Source organism: Cephus cinctus, unplaced genomic scaffold (genome assembly GCF_000341935.2).
Source record: "Cephus cinctus unplaced genomic scaffold, Ccin1 Ccin1_scaffold2579, whole genome shotgun sequence".
NCBI classification, from domain to species: Eukaryota; Metazoa; Arthropoda; class Insecta; order Hymenoptera; family Cephidae; genus Cephus; species Cephus cinctus.
The window spans coordinates 63,797-84,534 of NW_014334302.1; the positions used below are offsets into that span (position 1 = coordinate 63,797).

A 20,738-nucleotide genomic window follows, 5' to 3' on the forward strand; every position below is an offset into this window, starting at 1 on the left:
TTCTTCTTAATTGTTCTCTCCCTTCCCTCCCCCCTCTTCCTCGTTCTCTATTTCTATCTATCTATCTATCTATCTATCTATCTTGCTCGCTCGCTCTCGCTCACTCTCAGCGTTTCAACTCCACATTACCGACACGGTGACAATGTATACAATGCTGTAACGTACGTGAGCGTTTGCACCATCTAAGGATAGACCATATGGGCTGCACTGCTCGTGCCGGGGATTATGTTCTTAAATTCTACCAAGTGGCGCCATCCTATCGTTACTGCGTATTCGCTCATCTCAATCGGCTGGGTAGCGCGTTACATTATCACAGCTGTAGGTATTGAAAACCTAAAGCAGCATTATTCAATGAGACAATGATGCTTCACAAACTTATAATAATGGAACTACAAAAGAAGATAGTGTTCGTTGAAATCGCCATCACCTATTTACAGTCGGGCTCGGTTAATGTTTTTCGACAAGTGTTTTTTTCTTTTTCTTACAATTATTACATTGAGATATTTTCGGTGCAGTATATTTGACTTCTCGACAGATGCAGCGTGCCACTTTGTCATCTATTGGCTCTTGGAAATCTCATTTCAAACCAATGCCCACAGCCATAAACCTACAACCTACGATTAGTAAAGAACTAGTATGACATGATCACATACGCGTTAACTTGTGGAAGGAAGCTACCGGCAACCGAGTGTCAGTGACTTCCGAGTACGAGTCACGAGTCGTGAAGCACCAAGTGCTGCCGCCCCCCTCCCCCCTCCAGAAATGCCAGCGGCGTGCGTCAAAGTTTCGAACCGTGACTTGCTGTGCTGCGCCTTATGGAACGCGTTGCGAGCGACTCGATGTAGAGGAGGCTCCGGCCCGGCCCTGGGCCGAGGCGCATGGGAAGCAGCAGGCCCGAGGAAAAATTTGATACGGTTCGTTGGCACGATCCGCGCGAGCGTTTCTCTGGCCGTGACCGTACGCAGGATGCATTACTCTATGGAGGAGAGGATGAGCAATACCAGATCCACTAGAACCCTCATTTTTATCAATGCCTTAGGTGCCATGACTGCGATGTCTTCTGTAATTAGTCGTCGGCAATATGTCGTCAATGATTTACGTACGCGACGTAAAATCGCTAGTTTGTAGCTCTATTATAGCCCTTACATGATTATTTTATCCTTACTCGACAACCATAACCCTGGTTGCTACGGGTGCCTTCCTCACCGTCATTGGACTGCGAAGCACTACTTCTGGTCACCCAATCGTGCCTTTGTGCCTTTGTGCCTTTGTGCCTTTGTGCTTTTGTGCTCTCATGCCATATCCGCGGAAGCTGAAAGTTAATGGCCAAATCATCCAACTTAATGATATTCGTTTTATCAGCCCGAGAGTTTCCCGTATAAAAGTACACAGAAGGCAGAGTTTGTCCGCCAACGGGAAATTTTGAAATACGCAAATCGGGCTGGAGAGAGTCCCGTTGTGCGCGTTCACCTACGATCATACCCATCGTTCCACGACGTAGTAAAACGACGGAACGTAGAACTGTGCCTGCACGTATCGCACGTTGTGCGATAAATTGGTCAATAAAGTTGCTACCGTTGCAGCAGCGGCTCATTAGAATAATTAAATTAGCCATACATCGATTCTGATCCAGCGAGTTTGGTAACATGTGGCTCGTTACTTGATAAGTTGTGGAAAACCTCACGCCTTCTCTTCCCTTTAGTCACGATTGTGACGGAACGTGAAAAAAAGTCAAAAATTAAAATAACATGCCGCGCGTCGGTTTACAATTGGAAACGCTTGTACAGCGCGTTCCTGAGTTTAGTGGGAAATAAATCATTTAGTACGAATGCGACGCACCGGAATCTTGTGGCCGAGAGAATTTCATCGAAAGATCAAAAATTAAGATAATTGCGTTGAACGGTTCTCAATAGAATGAGAAAAATATTTGGCAAAGCGCTATTGCATCGATCATCCTATTAAATCGATCACTCTATTTGAGAATCTATTAGATTTAGGCGATTTCCGTTCTAGCGAAGGACATCCCACCGAGACGAAGTAAAATATCATCGTGACGCGGCAGTCGAATAAATTGCCGAAGAATAATTGGCCTGATACCTAGTTGTGTCGCATCGCGTCTGACGTGAGAATTCCTTGAGGAGGCGTGACGGGTCACGCCGTCTCGATAATATACCGCGTATTCTTTGGCGTTCAAGTCGCGAATTCATTCGTCCACTCGCGATGACGTCGTGTACTCGACCTAAGAAATAACGGATACTCGACATGTCGACTCCTATTGCCGCGATGCAACAGCAGCTGCCAGATGCTCGGCCGGCCGAGGCTGCCGAGAGGCAGCCTTGTGCTCCGTCTCTCGCGCAGATCGGAGCGCCGTGCATCGCGAAATTCCTGGAAAATTGAAAGTCTGTAGCAGGGACCCCACGGCGTCGGGGTGCTGCGGCAAGGCGGCAGGAGGAAGGCGAAGGAAGAGGGGGGCGTCCAGACAAGAGATCGTGCCGCTGGTGCGTCGCCTAGAACGCTGCACTGGTGCACCAGCTGATCGCGCGTTCACCTGACAATGCTCGCTCTGCGTTATTCGATGTTCAGTGTATTGTGGCGCGACGGAGACTGGAGCAGAGCGAGCTGCCATAGGCTGGCGTAGCTTTGTCAGCGGTGAACTCAGCTGCGTGGTGTGACGTGCAACAACTAGGGAGTCAACGTTGCCTCCGGCCGCAACGTCGCAACGTCGCAACGCCGCAACGCCGCAACGTCACTCTCGCAGATATTCCTCGACGCGCTTTCCCGGCGGAAGCATCGCGAACCGCGACTTCCACTTGCGCGTTGACTTCGGTCAACGGCGATCCTCCAACCGGCCGTAAATCGCATCTAAACAAGTTGACGTCGTTCGCGTGCCACGAGTGACAGGGTCTTCCATCCGGATTATTGTTATCTTCTCGAATGTGCGGAGTAGAATACTTGTACAATTAAAAGGTGGGAGAGCCTGAAAGAACCTGACAAGTAACTTGACAGCCGGTGATGAACCATCGGTCCATCGGTCCATCGGGCTTCGCGGCCAGAGAGTGCGTGCAGTGACGGAGGAAGAGCAGCGCGCAGTTCCCGAGAGGACCCGAGTTGACGGCAGGCGGCAGTTATTCGGTTCTCGTGGCCAGAATGATGTATCACAAGCCCACTACTCCGCGCTTTCGAATAGCGGAGAGGGTCAGCGTGTCCGTGAATAATCGTCCAATTTACAGTAAGCAAAATAGTCACAGCAGCACCTGCAGTCTCAGAAGTCTCAGCTCCGCGCAGCCTTGTGTCAGTCGGTAAGGACTCCTTCGTCGACATCCTCGATATTTTCATCAGCACTTGGTCATTTCTATTGATTCTTCATGGGCATGTTATAACGGTAACTCATTATCAGGGAAACGAACCGGATGCAACGGTGCACGGAACGCGAAGGAAGCCACGCTACTGTGTTCCAATATCCTATATGACGTTCTCGACGTTCTCCCTCGAACAGTACCAGCGACTAGCGACTGGACTCACAAGTTTCTTGATCCTAACGATCTGGCACGACAAAGCGTTCGAAAAAAAATAATTAAATTATTCTACGGAAACATAGTTGGAACGAGCAATGAATCGAAAATGAATGGCCATTTTCTTCGTAGACTTTTATCTATGAACGTACCCTATAATCGTATTGCTTATATCTCGTTACAGAATTAAACAGCCGCCTTTGGGGAGCAAGGGACCATCGCCTGTTCATTCGAGCAGCCCAGTTCATTCAGGAATTCAGTCGCCGAAAACCACATTGAACGGATCGGATCCCATCGTGTAAGAATGATTAACCTTAAACTCATTAATTTGATTTTCTTTGAAAAATTATCTGGGTCACGTCGTAGGGCTAGGACCCTCTAATTTCCATCGCACTTTTCTTCCTTTCTTGCAGACGACAAAACTCAACACCTGCGAATCTCTACGACGACTCCAGGAGACTTCAAGACGGGCACTACGACGTCATTAAATCCATGAAGGTAAGCTAATCCGAACCAAATTTAAAAACTCGAAACGATCGTCACGTAGCATCCGTCCTGAATTTACTTGAGGAGCCTCCTCAAGTAGTTTGGACTTCTGTAAATTTAACCAACTAAAAGTTTATCTTGAAATATCAGTCGAACGGTGGTTGCCGATTCTTCGAATCTATCAGGGAGCGCAGCTTTGCCGCTCTAACTCGATTGATTGATGTAATTGCTGAGGGCAATCAAGGGCAATCGGTTTTCTGAATTCCATGAGCCGACGCCCCACGTTAAATGCTGCTTTCGATTTTCTTTTTAATACTGATATACATATGTGGTTGTAGGTCGAATTAAACCTTAATCCCAAGCTAACTACTCCAAAAGATATTTACATAGTAGAAGAATTCACAATATGGTTAGTTGCATCATTCGATATTTGCATTCGAATAGGCTTTCCTGTTCAAGTTCGGGAAGTGCCTGGTAAAAAAATAAGGCAATCATTATGTTGACAGAGTCGACATGCGTTAGTCTATTGTTAACACTTTCAGAGGCTACTCGTCCTCGGTCGAGTGTCACATGAAGTTTCGGGCAACAAACGACAGCAGTGGCACCAGTGACATTTTTCAACTTCTACGTAATTCACATAATTGGGAAGCGACCACTCCATGCTCATGTTATCTTTCTTTCCATTCACCGATGATTGAATCATAAAGAACTATTTTCAGTGCCAAAAGTATCCGCGCGATAAAATGACGCGAAGTCGAAGGAAGAATACAGTGGGATTCGGCGGATATAGTCACAATCAGTAATGTATCGGACTCGTTTCGAAGCAATTACTAGCGATGCTCGATAATGCGTAGCTCGCGTGAGTCTAAATTAACATTTTCGTGGACCAAGGACTCGCATACCCACGCACGCGATCCATCCAACTTCTAACATCCATTTTTGCGTTACGAGAATAAACATGGTTTGAGCTGACGTTATGCCTATGCAAATCGGTTGCAACTCGGTTAATTGTTGTTGGTCTGCTGCAAAATTAGAGAACACATCATCGAGTTATCCCAAAATGGCAGTTACGTGGGCGAGCTCTCTTGTTTGATATGGTATTTACCGGTTGGGGAGTCGTCAAAAGGATCTTTTCCAGTAATTGAAAGAATTCATGTAAAAGCGCTGCGATCTTATTGTGCAAAGAACCATTCTCTACGACATTCGAATCCCGTTATTGTAGACCTATGGATTTCCAAGTATATCAGATTTCCGAAAGGGCTAGACGAGCAGGAGTGTTATACAAGTCCACCTGCCAAGGTGAACTGGAATTAATAAACACCTCTCGTAGGTGTCAAAGAGACGCTGGGTCGGTCGATAGGAGCTAAGCAGCTAAGCAGCTAAGTAGCTAAGTAGCTAAGTAGCTAAGGCACCAATGCGCACTTGATACGCCGATACGCCGATACGCCATTGCGCACGACGCCTTTGGTACTTCCTGTCCTGCCTTGTCCTGCCTTGTCCTGCCCGATCGTACCTCCGCCACCACACCCAATAGCGCGGGCAATGCGAGCAGCCTTCTCGCACACTGTGCTGTCTGTTATGCTTTGAGTCATTCTCAAACTCACTTGAGACTCCTCCAGTCTCTGGATAGAAATTGCGCGCCGATCAGTTAGAAGGAATACAGTGGCTCCATCTTATTGATATTTTCAAAGTAAAGTCATTTCAGTGGCACTTGATGGAATTCAATGAGAGTGCCAGTACGCACTATTATTCTCGGACGGCGTTTTGACATATTATGCCTAATAGCTGGCGCTGGGATTAGCGAAGAAACGGCTGTAGAGGCGCACGCCTGCCTGCACCTTGAGCATCTTCGTGGGAGCATCTTCGACGGACCCCAGGGTACCAGAAGAGATCTTAACGGTTTCATCGGATGTCGTAACGGTCATTGAGTTCCGGGCGCCCAGCAAAATACAAAGTCTCTGGTCACGTACGCGCTTCGTAACGTCCCACTCGGCTCTTCCGTTCGGCTCCATTCTCATTCCGTTGATTCTCCATTGAATCGCTTCTTGCCGATCGCGGCATTCCTTTGGGCATCTTTCCGTTCTCTCAACTCGCTCAGCTCTCTGTGTCGGCAAAACAGCGAGAAGCGAGACTCGCGGACGCTTCCCGACAGAGACTCGTTCGACGACGACGGGCAAACTTTCTTTCCCACGGGTGATCTACTCTTCATCTCAATTAATAATACATAATAGTTACATGATGATAACCCCGCTGCGTAATTTCTTGCCTGATAAGTGATAACCTGATAACGCTCATCCTCTATGTATACATATACATGCGAATCAACAACTTACGACTTGACGTTATCGATGCTACGAGACCTTGATGTTTTTTTACCGTAACTGTGGATAAGCGACCGTCACCGATGAAATTATCCACATCGAGATACTTGCTCGGGCGAAGGCTTTGTTGTCAGAGGTTCAAAGCAGGCGTCACTGGTTATTTCTCACGAACGAAAGCCTTCTGTTTTCCTTTGATAAGTATCTTTCGAACTCTCCAGGCTTCTCAATTGATCTAGCAAGACTCCGCAAGGAACTTCTCGATGGGTATAGCCACCCAGTCAGCGAGCTCTTTTACATGCTTTCGCGCAATAAACCCATAAGTTTGACCTAATATGGAGAGTTTGCGTTCGAATACCAGTTGGAGGGGATCTCAAGCTCCTTTGAGGCGCTACGAGTCTCTCACTCTGGGACTCTGAGATTCAGTACACGGGCCAGTACCTCGGCAGTCGCGCGAGTCTTACGGCACACACGCGCCTATCGATATGTGTTCTAACATCGCGATTCAGATTTCCTTACTTGATTCATTTTGACATTCGTTCGTTCGTTCTTATCTTCTTCTTCTTCTTCTTCTTCTTCTTCTTCTTCTACTTTTACTTCTGCTCGGTCTATACATCTTTTCCTTAACGAACTGGCCACGACTACGGGACTCGCTGCCGGCGTATTGGACCTTGTTTATTTTTTAGTTATTTCTTTAGTGAATGTCTTGCATTAGCAAATCAACTCTAGAAATTGTGACGTAGGCTCTACGATCGTGAAATAGCAACTGGTTGGGCTTCTCATTTTATTATTGTACACAAGAGGTTCTTCCCGTGCTTTGCAAGTGCGAGGCACCAATTGACATCAATTGGTGGCTTTGATCGGCGGAACTGGACTAGTGAAAAGAAAAGAGAGGAAGAAAGGAAGAAATCAGTGCAGGCCTCCGAATATCTCGAAAGTGAAAGAGGAAAGTCATTCTCGATCGTTCGCAATGTCCTCGTCGGCAAATCCCAAAGCTGCCATCAAGAGGCTCGAGGCTCTTTTCAGAGAGGTCAAACTGGAGCAGCAACAGAACTCGCCCGAACTCGTGACGGTTGAGATGAAAATCGACAAGTGTTGCGACGTTCACGGGAAACATGCCAAGGAGAACTGCGCCAACCGACGTGGCTCGCTCGGAAGCATCCTCCACGGACGAAGGGATTCGATAGGACGGCGGGACAGCTTGGGCTTCGTCCCTGCACCTCTGACCAGAAGAAGTTCCCTGGGGATCCCGATGTCTCCGCCGAAGAGGGAGATACACCCGTCCACTTTCCCAAATACCCTGAGGCGAAATCCTCTGGGTGCCTCGACTGGTGCCATAAACCACTCGAAAAGGGATTCGAGAGATTCTTACTCGAGCGGCTTGGTCGGAGCTCCTCTCAGAAAAGACAGCATTGGTCGATCAGTCGGATGTCTCAAGAAGGACACGGTGTCCAATTACAATTCACCTCTGAGACGCGACTACGTGGCCAAATCGATGTTGAACCTTCAAAAGCCAGGAACGCGACGAAATTCACTCGCGAACTCGAGCAGCAACGTGAGCGTCTTCGGGAGTCCGCCGCACGGCGGCGGAACCCTGCGAACCCTCTGGAATTCGTCATCGCATGGAAATCTGAAGAACTCTCTTTCGAATTCTAATGGAAACCTCAAAGGTTCGTCCCTTCTGAGTGCGCATCAAGGTGCAAGTACGAGACGCGATTCGGCGATGGGCTCAGTCGGGAACCTCAGGAAGGACAGTTTACCCGTGCCTTCGGGGAATATTGGCAGCCTCCGCCGAAGGGGGTCCTACGACAGACGAAAGTGCTCGACTGACTCGCTTGAGAATCTCAAGAGGAACTCCTGGGACCCGGGTCGTCGAGGATCGTCGGGCTCCTCCGGAGGATGGGACGATCCTATATGGGAAGAGGAAGACATCGTCAATAGGAAAATCGATCAGGTAAATATTCAGAGACAGGAACCAGCTCTGCTTAATCGTAATCTTCCTTTTACGATGAAACATGTGCAGCGAAGGGCTGCGCGGGAGCGATAATCGTAAAGGAAGAATAGATAAGAACGAAATAGAAGGAGTGCGCGGTGCGCGGTGCGCGGTGAAGAGCGCCTGAGATTTTGCCTTGGTGGCGCGTGTCACGCTTATTTTCATTCTATGACGGACGACTCCTCGGTGATCAATTCCCTCTCTAGTGTTACGCGCGCAAGTAGCTCCACACGCGTAACAGTAGATTAACAGGAGGTTGCGGCAAATTGTCAATATTTGGAGAGAAGCGACCCATTGGTACAGGCGGATTACGATTGTGCCAGATGCGTGTGATATAGAACGAGAGAAACGACTTTGACGTTGCCCCGACGCGGGCTGACGTCATCGGCACGCCGTGCATGGAGTCATGGCCAGGGAGCTATATGTCGGATGCCGCTTACTCACCGATTCCTTGCGAAACCGTCACCCACTGCTGCCGTGTCGCCACGTAGAAACGCGAAGGCTTGGAAACGCGCGCGGCATAATGCGAGGATCGGCGGCGGCTCGCGCGACCATTTCAGAAAACTCCGGACTTTGAAAAATGGATCAGGGCAACTTAAAGAGGCCTTACTTCCGTCGCGGGACTAAAATAGCATTCTCAATGATAATGCGTCGCCTTATCGAGGCCTACACTATTGTCCCGTGAATCTTTCTTTAGCAGCCATTACTTGCACTGTCCTAGGAATATCCGATCACGCTCCGATCACGCTCCGATCACGTTTCGTCACGATTAACAGCTTGAACTTCTTACTTATCGATTCGCATTTTGTCCTCTCGAGTTTCTTCGTTCTTCGCGCGTAATAAGAATCCCGCAGTGGGCAGCCGACAGGAGCATCGTTCTCCCGTATCCCAAGCTCGCAAAGGGCTGCTGCGGTTGGTGTGGACGTTCTGGGGACGAAATACAAAAATACATGTAGTATTAACTTTTCTCTTTCAGTTCATTTTGAGGTTTGGTCTTTCCCCGTCATTCGCATTTCCCATGACGCATTGCAATGTAGTATCGTACACGTAGAATACTTCTTTCTACAATACCTTAGTTCCGCGTTGCGAGCGTACCACCGAGCCGGAGTTGCTCAACTCGACTCTTTCAAATCAGCTGCTTTTTATAAGAAACTGCAAAATGATGTTGCAATAAAGATTTTCTGCATGAAGCACATCGCAACAAGACTTGAGAGAAATCGCTTTACATTCAGATTTGCTACTCGCGAATATCATATTTAATAACTGAGAGGATCGGAGCCGATTGAAGCGGATTAAAGCATAAATGTCTGGAGCGATAAAAGCGTCAACAGCATCCCAACGACGAGAGTCTCGTGCGACTCGCACAGAAATGGAAAGTCGTCTTCTGGTTCAAAGACTCGGCCGCTCTCGGCATGTCGGTAAATGTTGCAAAGCTGAGCCAATCAACTGATTGTGAGAGCAACGGCTGCTGAAAGTTGAGGGAACGATCGAGTGGCTCGATCATCCAATCGGTCAGTCAGTCAGTCGTTTCGAAGCAAGCTAGACCGTCAACTTGTTGAATCCCTGTTTATCGGAAGTACCTATATATACACAGTCTCTTGACTGTTTGAGCAGGAAGGATCTAAGCACTCTTGCTCGGCTACTGTCCAGCGATTCTCTTTCCAAAGAAAAAGAGAAATCCTCCCAAGGACAGATCGACCGTAGTTCGTACGATGCGTCCTCTGCTATACATTGAGAAGAAGCTTATCCCTTTTCTCGTGTGGATGGGCCACGAGAGACACGAGAGACGCGAGACTCTCTCAGGAGAATCCGCGGAATCCCTTGACTCCCTCGACTTTCAGGTAAATACAAGGAGCTATTCTTTATTCTTTATTCTCTCTTGTTCTTCTCTTTCTCACCTTTCATGCGCTCGTCAATCGAGCAAAAGGACTATAACGACTTGTCTCTCTCCTGCGCAAGCGACGAGCACCTATAATCGGTCGCCATATTTCTTTTTGCGAGATGAGGATTCGCGATCACCGAGTTATAAGGTCAAAATGAACGTGTCGTCTTACGGATAATTCCAATCGATCCAATTGGTTCGATCGTTGGAACCCAAGTACAAAGGGAAGTGCGTGTTATAATTTTTAAATATTGTTTTGATCTATCAAAATGTTACACGAGCAAATGTGACTAGTGCATTCCTGCGTCATTCGGAAGAACGCTAATTGGCATTCGATCGCCCACATAAAATCCCCGAGCAGTTTCCACTGGACCTAATGAAGTCGATTTCGCTACGACGCAAATTCACTTGGCTGCTACGGCTTTGCCATTTTTGGAGCATTCTTAAGGTATCTCTGTCGGAATCTCCACGCGCATGCCTGTATAATTAGTTGCTCGATTAACTTGTTATTATATTTTCGTTGCGTACCAACTGGTGACAGGCATGTTTGATGCAGCGTAGGCGGACAGCGCCAAAACAAACGTGTTTCTCGATAATCAAGTAAATGAATTTTAATCGATAACCGCAAATAGCGAATGGCAAATGACAACCCGTCACCGTTCCCTCTATCCCTATTCAAATTCAAGACAAACACACGCTCTCTACTACAGGCCTTTTCGATTAAATAAAAAGAGTCCTCCTTGCGAAAAATAAATGGCAAATTGTTTTCATAAGTGGCACTGCGAATACGCATTACAAGTTATAATACTACGTAGAGAGTTCGGTCGATAACTCAGAACTCAAATACTTAATTAACTGAATGCACCTAAGAGTAACACAGCTGGTATATTTCCACCGGAGTCGAGTTGAGAGACGAAATACATGTGTGTGTGGGTGTGTGTGCGTGTGCGTGCGCGCGCGCGTGTGTGTGTGTGTGTGTCTATCCTACATATGTATCCATACATTCCATCTCCCGTTCGACTTTGATGGTAAATTTGGTAACGTAGCTCCGTCTAGCGGTAGAACGGTTGAACTAGACAAATGTGTCACGTGCCACGATACTGCGGAACAATTTTCGAACTACAGTCTCTCTGAGTCGTTTATGCCGATGCTCCAGCGCTCAAAATTTTCAACCGTTGGTAAAGCGGTATGGCACGTTGTGGAATCTACATTGCCGATTCATGTCCGTCGTACGAGCATTCTTCAAAGTCCTTAGCCACCATCACACCCCGGTATATAGTATGTATTTGAAATTATGCATTATCAATCTGTTCAAGTATTGCGAGTCAAATAAAGAGAATCAGGACATCAATGAAATGGAAAACCGGGAAGTAGAAATGCTATTATAACGTTTTTGATTGGCAAATTGTTCTGCAGCGATCAAATGTCATGTGGCGCAGAGTTGCACTCTGGGTATACAAGGGAATATACTGAAGTTTGACGCATACCAATCGAGGCTCATCGAGCACACGATTCCGCTCTCTTGTATTCTCTTTCTATCTTCTTCTTCGTGATTTGCCTTATAAATAAGACATATAACACGTTGTATATACTTTAATGACTAAAGGATAATTATTTTAAAGCGACGTAGATCGAACTTTAAAGGAATTTGACCATTTGAAAAGATGTCAAGAAGCCATATAGAATGCCTCTGATGAATGAGTTTAGTTATTTTATAAACCAGGCCACGTGTGTTTGCAGCTGGTTTTTCCGGTAGTCGAAACTCGGCCGACCGTTCTCTTTACCGGCGAAACCTTTGACCCTGACGATTCGGTAATTCTTGAGATCTTTAGTATTGGCAGTGTGTATCAATAATTCCTCTGCATCTTACAATTAGCAAAAATGCCGATGTATCGCACCGATAGGACTGCCTCTGTTTTCTTCCGGGATATGCTGGTTCGCCTCTGTCGAGCTGCCGACGTTTATTAGATTTTATTCACCTGGCATAATTCTTCATATTTGCTATTTGCTTATTCTTTGACAGCTCATTATACATGTGTGTTCACTTGAGTTTCAGGGTACTTTTTAGCGAACAACTTGAGCAATTAAAAAAGTATCCGTACTTTCTCAATATTATACCCATACGTTTCATATCGATGAAACGATTCGAATGACACCGTCTTACAATTAGATGATGAAGCTTGAGGTAGCAGGGAGAGTCTGTGGCCGCCGAGCATACCGTGCACTGGGCCGACAGTGCGCCGGGCTCTATTTCGAACTTAGGTTAGTCCTAAAATTCAATTAATATGGAGAAAACAACGTACACAAAATTATTAATTAATTGAAATTGATGTAACAATTTTGTGAGCTTAAAAAATTCGTCAAACTCATTTTTCGTAAGATTTGCGTGTTATGCAGCGCGCGGGATTAAGCTTAGCAGCCGACTACTTGAAACTTTGATAGAAATTCCAAAGTGAGCGTAAATATTCAATTTTGTGTGCCCTAGTCAGCAATCAAAAAATGAACAGGAAGCAAGACCTAGAGTTATTCTTTTTCGAAATTCAAATATGCCGAATCGCTCGTCTGTTAGCCTCAGCTTCGTCTCAAAGGACGTGGCGATTGATGGCCGATCTCTCATAGCCCAAGACTATCTCACTTGGGCAGATCCATGTACCAAATCAGAGAAACGAAATGGCCTAATTGATGAAACTAAGCTCAGAAGAACGGATCCTGTGCATACGAACCTATTATATTTTAGAGTGTTTTCAATCGTACTTGTTAACTCATGATGATTTATCAGAGCATTTTAACGAAGGAGCAATTATCGAGTAACAGGACGTTCCGCGATGTAGATTCCGTTTGCTTTAGTCCAGTGCGAGTTGACCGATTAAGTAAGTTGGGGCCTGTACCAGAAGACCCACGGGGAAGGTCTTGCTGTTTCCTCGTAGCATGCTGCTTCGTAATTTTTAGGTATCGCAAAATACTCTATTCTTTCTCTCTCTATTCGTCACTTAAAAACGAACTATTCCTCGTTAAGTCGAGCTGTTTCAATTGCAAGTCATTGGGAATAACGTGTGAGAGCTCATTCATGGGGGGTGAGGTGACGTTTCTACAAGTAAAGACAAAAAGAGAAAAAGGGAAAGGAAAAGAAGGATAAGAGGTGCCATCGTCAATCGTACAATAAATTGTTAACGGAGCGTATCGGTAGCTGCTTGCTGCGCAGGTAGGTTAGGTGTAACGCATGGACATTGGCGGTGCGACTGCAGGAGTCCTCTTCTTCAGGCTTTTACCATGCGCACGCCTTACCACTTTTATCTACCTAACTGATCCCAGGTCACTCGTGAACGGAGAAAACGAGCAGGAATTCCAATCTTCCCCGCGGATCAATCTTCCAATCTTCCTAATCGAGGTGCATTGCGACTGGGTGAACTGGCAATAGCGTCGACCGTGTTGACGGCCACGCGTGTGGGCGTTCAACGGCAAATCGACAGAGTTGTCGCTGCCCGACAGCGTTGTAGTGCAAATAATCTCTCCAAGTTTCTAATGCGTACAGCATACTGTCATGAGTATCGTTTGAAAAAAGGATGCAGCATCCGGAGTGAAAGCCGGCAACCTCCTCGAGAACGTAGAGAATCTATATCTGCCAAAGTGTACCGTTCTTAGAATCGTGTTTCGCTGGTATCGATCCTCTAGATCGTAACTTCAGGGTGCTCCGAATTCGCGTCGACAGTATCAAAGACGTGAGAAGCTCCTCGCAGGGAAACCGAATGACGATGAATCATGAATATCATGATGCACGACGCTTGACAAAAATTTGCCAATGGACGCAGTCTCCTCGCTTTGGAAAAGACTCTGGTCTTTTGATGGAGGAAGCGAACGGATGAGCGCGGTTGAGTGAAGGGACGATAAAGAAGGCGGTGGAGTGGCAAGAGGCAAGAGGCAAGAGGGGAGAGGGAGAGAGAGAGAGAGAGAGAGAGAGAGAGAGAGAGAGAGAGAGAGAGAGAGAGAGAACGTTGCTCGGGAAGAAGTAGGTCGCTCCTCATCTACTCGAACTCACTCGGCAAGAACATACCTACCTACACACTCCTCCGCTGCACTCAGCCGAGTACAGTCGCGTTCTCCTGCTTGCATGAAAACGACGTCGTGTATCTAGCCATAATTTCGTGACCTTCATCTTGCCGGACGTGGTCCTTCGTGTCGAAACGAAGGATGTTATCGTGAAAACGTGAATCGCAGTGCCTCCTCGTGGACGTTCGATCCCGCTCCTGTCTCGTGTCCACATCGGCCAAATATCGATCGATACGTCAACCGGTTAAATATCACACCCGAGTAAAGGACTAGCTATTTAACAAAATTTCATAAGATCAAAATAATCCGACGACACCCGCCATTGCGTCAATTCGAAGTAGCTGAAATCATCGTAGAGTCCATTAATTCTATGCCATCTCGTAATGACGAGACACGAGAGAGAATTAAGAGAGGATTAAGAGAGCCAAGGAGAAAATAGTCGGGGATAATAGAGTATTAGCCGAATGTAAAAAAAAAAAAAAAAAAAGAAAGGAGAAGAGTATCGGATGGTTATGGAATCCAGTATTGACGGCGTCGAACGTCAATTGGAAAAGTGAAGATCGATTCTGGTTCCTATGAGCCTGTGTTTCGCATCCATTTGAATCTCGTGAAGATATCAGTGAAGATCAGTGAAGATCAGTGAAGATCAGTGAAGATCAGTGACATTCGATGAAATGGGTGACCTAAGGATTCTTGATCCAAGAATGGATCCGCGTCTTGGGAACGACGGGAAGCACCGGCCTTGGCCTCCAATGTATCGCAATAGCCCCTCGAGAGGACCCTCCTTCTGCTACCGACCGATGCTTCCGGTCGAGCCGATATCTCAGTGGCTTCCGCCCCATCTATCCAGTCACGACTACAACTACTTGCCGACGAGAATGCCTGGAAACAAGGGACGCGACTATTACTATTTGACGCCGCTCTATAGGAACGCGATGCCTCCGCCACCGGCCGGTCAGCCTCTCCAAGTCCCAGCGATGGGACTCTCGCCGAGGATGATGCTGACGGAAGGTGCGAGAACAAGGGCTGCCAAGAGTTCTGGGGGCCATGGTAGAAGTAGCCTCCCGCCGTGCACCTGCTCCGTTGGCAGGACGAGATCCTTGGAGGATGTTAGGAGCGAGATCAGCGAGTGGGAGGATTACAATGATGAGAACGGGAACCACGTAACCACGGGTCACAAGGGTCGAATGCAGAGCAGGAGGTCGATGGAGAATTTACTCGAGGTCGAAGGGACGAGAGACGTGAATTTCGAGAGATGCGGAAAGTCCGACTTGGTGCAGAAGTTTGAGGGGAAAAGGAACGCGAGACTCGGACGACGTCGTGGAAGCTATATGGTTCGTTGTCCCGTAGAATAAAAGAATGGCGGCGCTATTTCATTCAATCTCATAATCGACAGTCAGCAATTGACGACCCACGGTGGTGGTGGTGGTGGTGGTGGTGGTGGAGGTGCTGCTGCCTTTCGTGACCGCTACCCTGGCCTCCCCGCCCTCATCGCTTCAACCGTCCTTCTTCTCTTTTTAATCGGTTTCGAGTCGACCTTTTTTCGCCTTTTGCTAGATTCGAAATATAATAAAAGAAAAGCACTCCGACGACGCCTTTTCGATCGCAACGAGCATCCGTTCACGGTCTACGGCTGTTCATTCGTTTTAATAGGTCTTTGCTCGTAGCTACGTCGATTGGAATCTGAAATGCTCCTTTCGCCAACTCGTATCTCCGCTAGAAAGTAGTTCTGCGAAACGCAGCATGATCCGTAGATGGGATGGAATTTTACTCGATTTCGACGAGGGATTCTCTTATATGTATATGTATAAGTCAATGGGAAAGACTTTTACTCTCTGTGCTGGCAAGGGCCATGAGATCCTTTCGTTTGTCCGGATTTCTTCTGGTGCGCCGAGAGAGGGAAGAGAAAGAAAAGGAAAGGGAAGGACAGGAAGTCGATTACCGATCGTTAACCAGGAAATTGTTTTTCGGAACTGTTACGCCATTGGACAGAGACTGCCTTAAAGTTTCTGCCTTGTTCCGACCGTAACAAGAGGTACCGCCATTGTATGTACATATATATTTATTTTCTGATATTCCGATAATACGATAAATTCTGAGAACTAGAAAGAAAATTGCCTCGATTTACTTAGTAGGACGGTTTTCACGGAGAAGAATGTTTCGTTCCTGTTGGTACCTCACAAATGTTCCTTACCACTTTCTTCGAACATCCCTAAACATTCGTACCGATTAACGTTCCCGTAAAGAGGACGTGCGTCCGATCTAGAACACGATGGATCGCCATCCTGCTAGTTAGATATATCTTTGCTACGGATCGTCGATCGGTCGATCGGTCGATCGGTCGATCGGTCGATCGGTGAGAGTGACTTTGTGTGGAGAAAATCGCATAATCATCCGAGAATAACAGAAAATACCCTGCCGAGAGAGAGAGAGAGAGAGAGAGAGAGAGAGAGAGAGAGAGAGATTCGAAGATTATTGCGTCTACTAGGCCGTGCCATCGCGATCTTGTCGCTTTGTTTTCTTTTCGGAGGCTGCAGGCAAGAAGCCGATGCGACTTCTCGCGCTCTGTTATTGCCGAATCCTGAGCGTTCTGGATACCAAGTGTCCTCTTGGGTGCTTTGAGTTTCCCGAGAAACATGGGCAGCCTGAAAATGTCCGGTTAACAAAAATCAGCTTTAGAGAGCAAAAAGTAGAAATTCGAGATTTCTCGAATCAGGAGGAAATTGAATCCACTGGGGAAGTTCTCGCGAGTTGAATCGGCTACCAAATAGACCTAATGACGTTCACGGCGAGTACTTAAAAAAAGTGTGCCGCAACCTAGATACAATCCGGTTGGTTTCACCAGATCGTATCCGGATTTTCGTCTTTGAACTCTCGGCGTTATTATTTTTTTTACTCGTTATTATTTTTCTCTGAAGATTCGTCTTGGCTAACAGAGAATGACAACCTGCCGGAATGTTGGCAGCACATTCGGTGCGTTAGGACGTCAGATTGGCTTCTTAGTCGGCCTCCGGCCCGACGACGTGTCGCGCATGCCTTTCGAAAGTCTCCTTTGCTTTCTTTCTCGTAGCTAAAACTGCGAGAACCCTCGAGTGGAAAGGCCGGAAAGATGGCTGCTCTCGTAGGATTGAAAAAAAGATGCAGCCTCTCTCAAAAGGTCACCCCACGTTACGTAACGTTACACCTCTTACTCTCATTTAATCGTTATATCATTATTTGCCAGTCCTTTCATATTAATGTCGTAGCGTGAATTTCGTACGGAGGATCATTCTCTCTCTCTCTCTCTCTCTCTCTCTCTCTCTCAACAGATAGATGACGGCTCGAATCTCTTGTCGCAGTTAAAGCAGCTGAACTCCGTTCCTTCTTTGTCCTTCTCTGGCCTGTTGCTGCTAATTGATGACCATAGCGTCACTGTCTTTGGCTTCATTCGTTGCGTGCGTGCGTGCGTTCGTGCGTGCGTGTTGTGTGTCGATCCGACATCATCATCTCCCCTTTCTATCCTTCTGAGGCGACACTCGTCATTTTATTCGGTTCTGATCCTCCTAGAGAGAGAGACGTTATCTGACAACCCTCGTACTGAAGCGGCTGCGGGAGCCTTTCGCAATGGAAATCTTTTAAAGATCATTAATTAATTTAATAGAGCATTTTCGTTCCTATGCGCCAGAAGCACGCTCCCACCGCCACGGGCGACATTTAATAGCGGAATATTCGATCTCTGCGAACCGTGAGAAACTCACTTGGGAGTATCGGCCAATCTGAGTTTCCCCATGCGATGCGAAAGAAAATGCATCGAATCGCATTAAGACGCTTTCTCTTTCTGAAAACAATAAAGGATTTCGAGATGCCTGCGAGTACGAAGCATCACGAACCATCACGAAGCATCACGAAGCATCGAATGGATATTTTCGACGCAATTGAGTCATTGACGTTACGCTCTCAATTGTCACATTTTCGAATCAATAATATGTAAATTATTCGTTTTCGTTAAAGTTTCTCTCTTAACCCAGTTTCAGGCAGGATAGGTGCGCTCTATCGAAAATAAGAAGCCAACGAACTCTGCAGAGCCGCGAGACGTTCACGAGGACCCGATGCGTACCTAGGAGAAATCGGGATAAAACTCGAAGGTCGAATCGCCGCCGCGACGGATGGACGCTCGGCTGACCCAGAATCTTCGAGAACGGAAACGTGCGTGTCAAACGGCGCACCGAGCGGTTGCTGGAGTTGCGAGGGGGAATCTGTTAATTCGGTTACTTCTTTCTCATAAAGTCGCTAGCAGGAAAACGAACGAGCATTTCGTTGTGATTCGTTGTGATTCGTTGTGATTCTCGAGTGTCCGATTGTTTCGATTATTCAATTCGCGATCCTCTCGTTTTACTTAATGATCGCGTATTTATGGCGCATCGTCTTGCAATTCTAATTGATCCTAAGATATCTATAATACATGCACATCAACTGTGACGATGTAACCTTATCCTCATCGTAGCGGCGACATTTGACAGGTTACGAGACAGTTCCTCGTGCCGAATAAGCGTACCCGTGCAGTGTTTTAGAAATTGAGTGAAAGTCAAGGCATTCGCTACCGTCGTTCGCGCGACGACGAGCACACAGAAAAACGGGAAGACGCAGACGCTTAGAAGAAGAAAAGAAAAAATGCGAATGCTGCACAGGACTTCGCGGGAACGAAGAGACAGTGAAGTTATGGGGCCAAGTCAATCTCATCTCATTCGTGGAGGAGGCTGTCCAAGGGTCCATCGGAGGAAGGGTGTCGGGTGTGAGATGACGACGCGTCCCTTCCTCGAGAAACTCGAATCGCAGCCGCAGCTTCTAAGACGAGCGCAAGCAATTCTCAATGAAATCTTTGGAAGCTTAAAATATATTAGGAACGTCAGGAACGTCAGGAACGTCAGGAACTTCAAAGACAGCGAGGAACGCGTAGCCAGCAGTCCGTTTGCTTTGCCAGAAATGCGATAATCGTTCTCGGAGATAATTCCGAGTAATCGGAGTCCTCGAATAGTAAAAAGGTCCAAAAAATGAAAAGCGTTCCCGAGCGACGTTGCGCAAGTCGAGCGAGGGACTTTAAAACGATTCAAAGGAATAGACCGTAGTCCCGCCGTGTCGTATCTTCAGCCTTTCGGTTAGTCTGAATCCTCGAGTAAGCACCGATGCGAAGCGAAGATCATTGCGGATTTACCGAATCCGCTGGAGGATCGCGCACGTGAGGCGCACGTCCGGCGCACGTCCCGCGCACGTCCCGCGCACTCTTCGGAGCTCTGCCTGCAGGACAACCGACTGGGCTCCATTCGCTTCGTTTCCTTTCGAGTTCGTCCTCCTCGGACTTTCTACTTTATTCAAAGTTTCGTCATCCGTTACGTCTGACGATCACCTTCCGAACTTTTTTAATTAGCCCAGGTGCTCGACGGAAGGTCACTGGCTCGTGTTGCCGGGAGCAGCGATGGCAGCGCACCTGTCAAAGCTCTCGCAACGATTAACCCTCATTTGGTCCTGACTCGCTGGCTTTCATTGTCAGATTGTATCTGCACTCTTGCAGCCCGATGATCTAGCATCAAGTGAACTTGCTTTTACGAGAGACTTTGTGCTTTTGCGCAATTCTTCGAAGGCGTCCCTATAGGCTTTAACAATTGTAGCGTGACTCAGAGAGCACCATTTTGTGTATCTTTAAATAATGACTCTGGATCTTGATTTTCCCTACAGCAGGAGCCAAGATCGGAACTAGACGCGAGTAACGGAAGTAGCAACGGCGGTCGACCCAGATTCGTTCCGGTTACTGCGCTCGAGGATGTTCAGGCTGTTCGTTGCGCCGAATTTCATCCCCATGGAAAGTTTTACGCAGTCGGATCAAATTCAAAGACGCTGCGAATATGCGCCTACCCGAAACTCAGTGACGTTCGGTAAGTATCGGCCATTTTGAAAATAAGGCACGCAGGGGCCTATAAGCGTGTCGATCTATCCGATCTATCCGATCTGTCCGATATGTCGATGGGTCCCAACGATCCTTAACGATCTTCCGCGAGCGCTGGCAGAACCTTCATGCCAGCCGGAGCAAAAATTACTCTGTAAATCGACTCGTTCCTCGAGCTTACGTCCTGACGCTCCTGGCCAATTGGAATCGTTATTGATCTCGATTTTTCGAAATTAATCCGTCGCGCTGCGAAATTGCGCCTACTAACGAAGTGCAATGACCGATGACCGCTGCATTGACTGCCGCTACGATTACGTCAAACCGGTACGATTATGCGCGATGGTTACGAAACTGAAGAAAAAAAGAACTTTCCATCGTACGATCGTGCAGACATATGACATAATACGTAGATCGCACAACGGCTATGCGTCGTGGGTCCTGAAATTTGCTTATTTGGGATTTTACTTATTTTTTCGTGCTCTTGCAGTAACTAGTCTTTTTTCCCCTATACTTTTTAAGAAACCCACGAAGCACGCAGGACATTTGATCGTAGCCTTAGGAAAGGTTCGTGAATAACGGG

General features: G+C 47.1%; 2 protein-coding genes across 7 annotated transcripts in view; one reads left to right on the top strand and one right to left on the bottom strand.

Annotated features, from left to right (window-relative positions):
* Positions 1 to 20,738, top strand: part of LOC107274258 (WD repeat-containing protein 47) — a 35,895-nt gene that overhangs the window by 11,756 nt on the left and 3,401 nt on the right. For 2 of the 6 annotated variants that reach the window (XM_015753222.2, XM_015753221.2), the window contains exons 4-6: positions 3,697 to 3,810; positions 3,926 to 4,010; positions 19,951 to 20,147. In XM_015753222.2, the coding sequence (XP_015608708.2) occupies positions 3,697 to 3,810; positions 3,926 to 4,010; positions 19,951 to 20,147 (396 nt within the window). Of the gene's footprint in view, positions 1 to 2,661; positions 3,300 to 3,696; positions 3,811 to 3,925; positions 4,011 to 6,713; positions 8,271 to 9,933; positions 10,151 to 14,233; positions 15,573 to 19,950; positions 20,148 to 20,738 lie in introns of those variants that run through there. The other 4 variants (XM_015753225.2, XM_015753223.2, XM_015753228.2 and 1 more) reach the window with 4 other exon arrangements.
* Positions 31 to 2,401, bottom strand: LOC112495346. Its single transcript, XM_025091523.1, has 4 exons — positions 2,174 to 2,401; positions 1,618 to 1,696; positions 1,483 to 1,527; positions 31 to 1,312 (listed from the first exon to the last, which is right to left on the bottom strand). The coding sequence occupies exons 1-4, from the start codon at positions 2,373 to 2,375 to the stop codon at positions 1,237 to 1,239; spliced, it is 402 nt and encodes a 133-aa protein (XP_024947291.1). The 5' UTR covers positions 2,376 to 2,401; the 3' UTR covers positions 31 to 1,236.

Coding starts and splice junctions, on each gene's coding strand:
- LOC112495346 (XM_025091523.1), bottom strand. CDS start 2,375: ATGCACGGCGCTCCGATCTGCGCGAGAGACGGAGCACAAGGCTGCCTC. Junction 1,697..2,173: donor TGAACGCCAAAGAATACGCG/GTATATTATCGA, acceptor TCGTGACTAAAG/GGAAGAGAAGGCGTGAGGTT. Junction 1,528..1,617: donor CTCGCTGGATCAGAATCGAT/GTATGGCTAATT, acceptor CGATACGTGCAG/GCACAGTTCTACGTTCCGTC.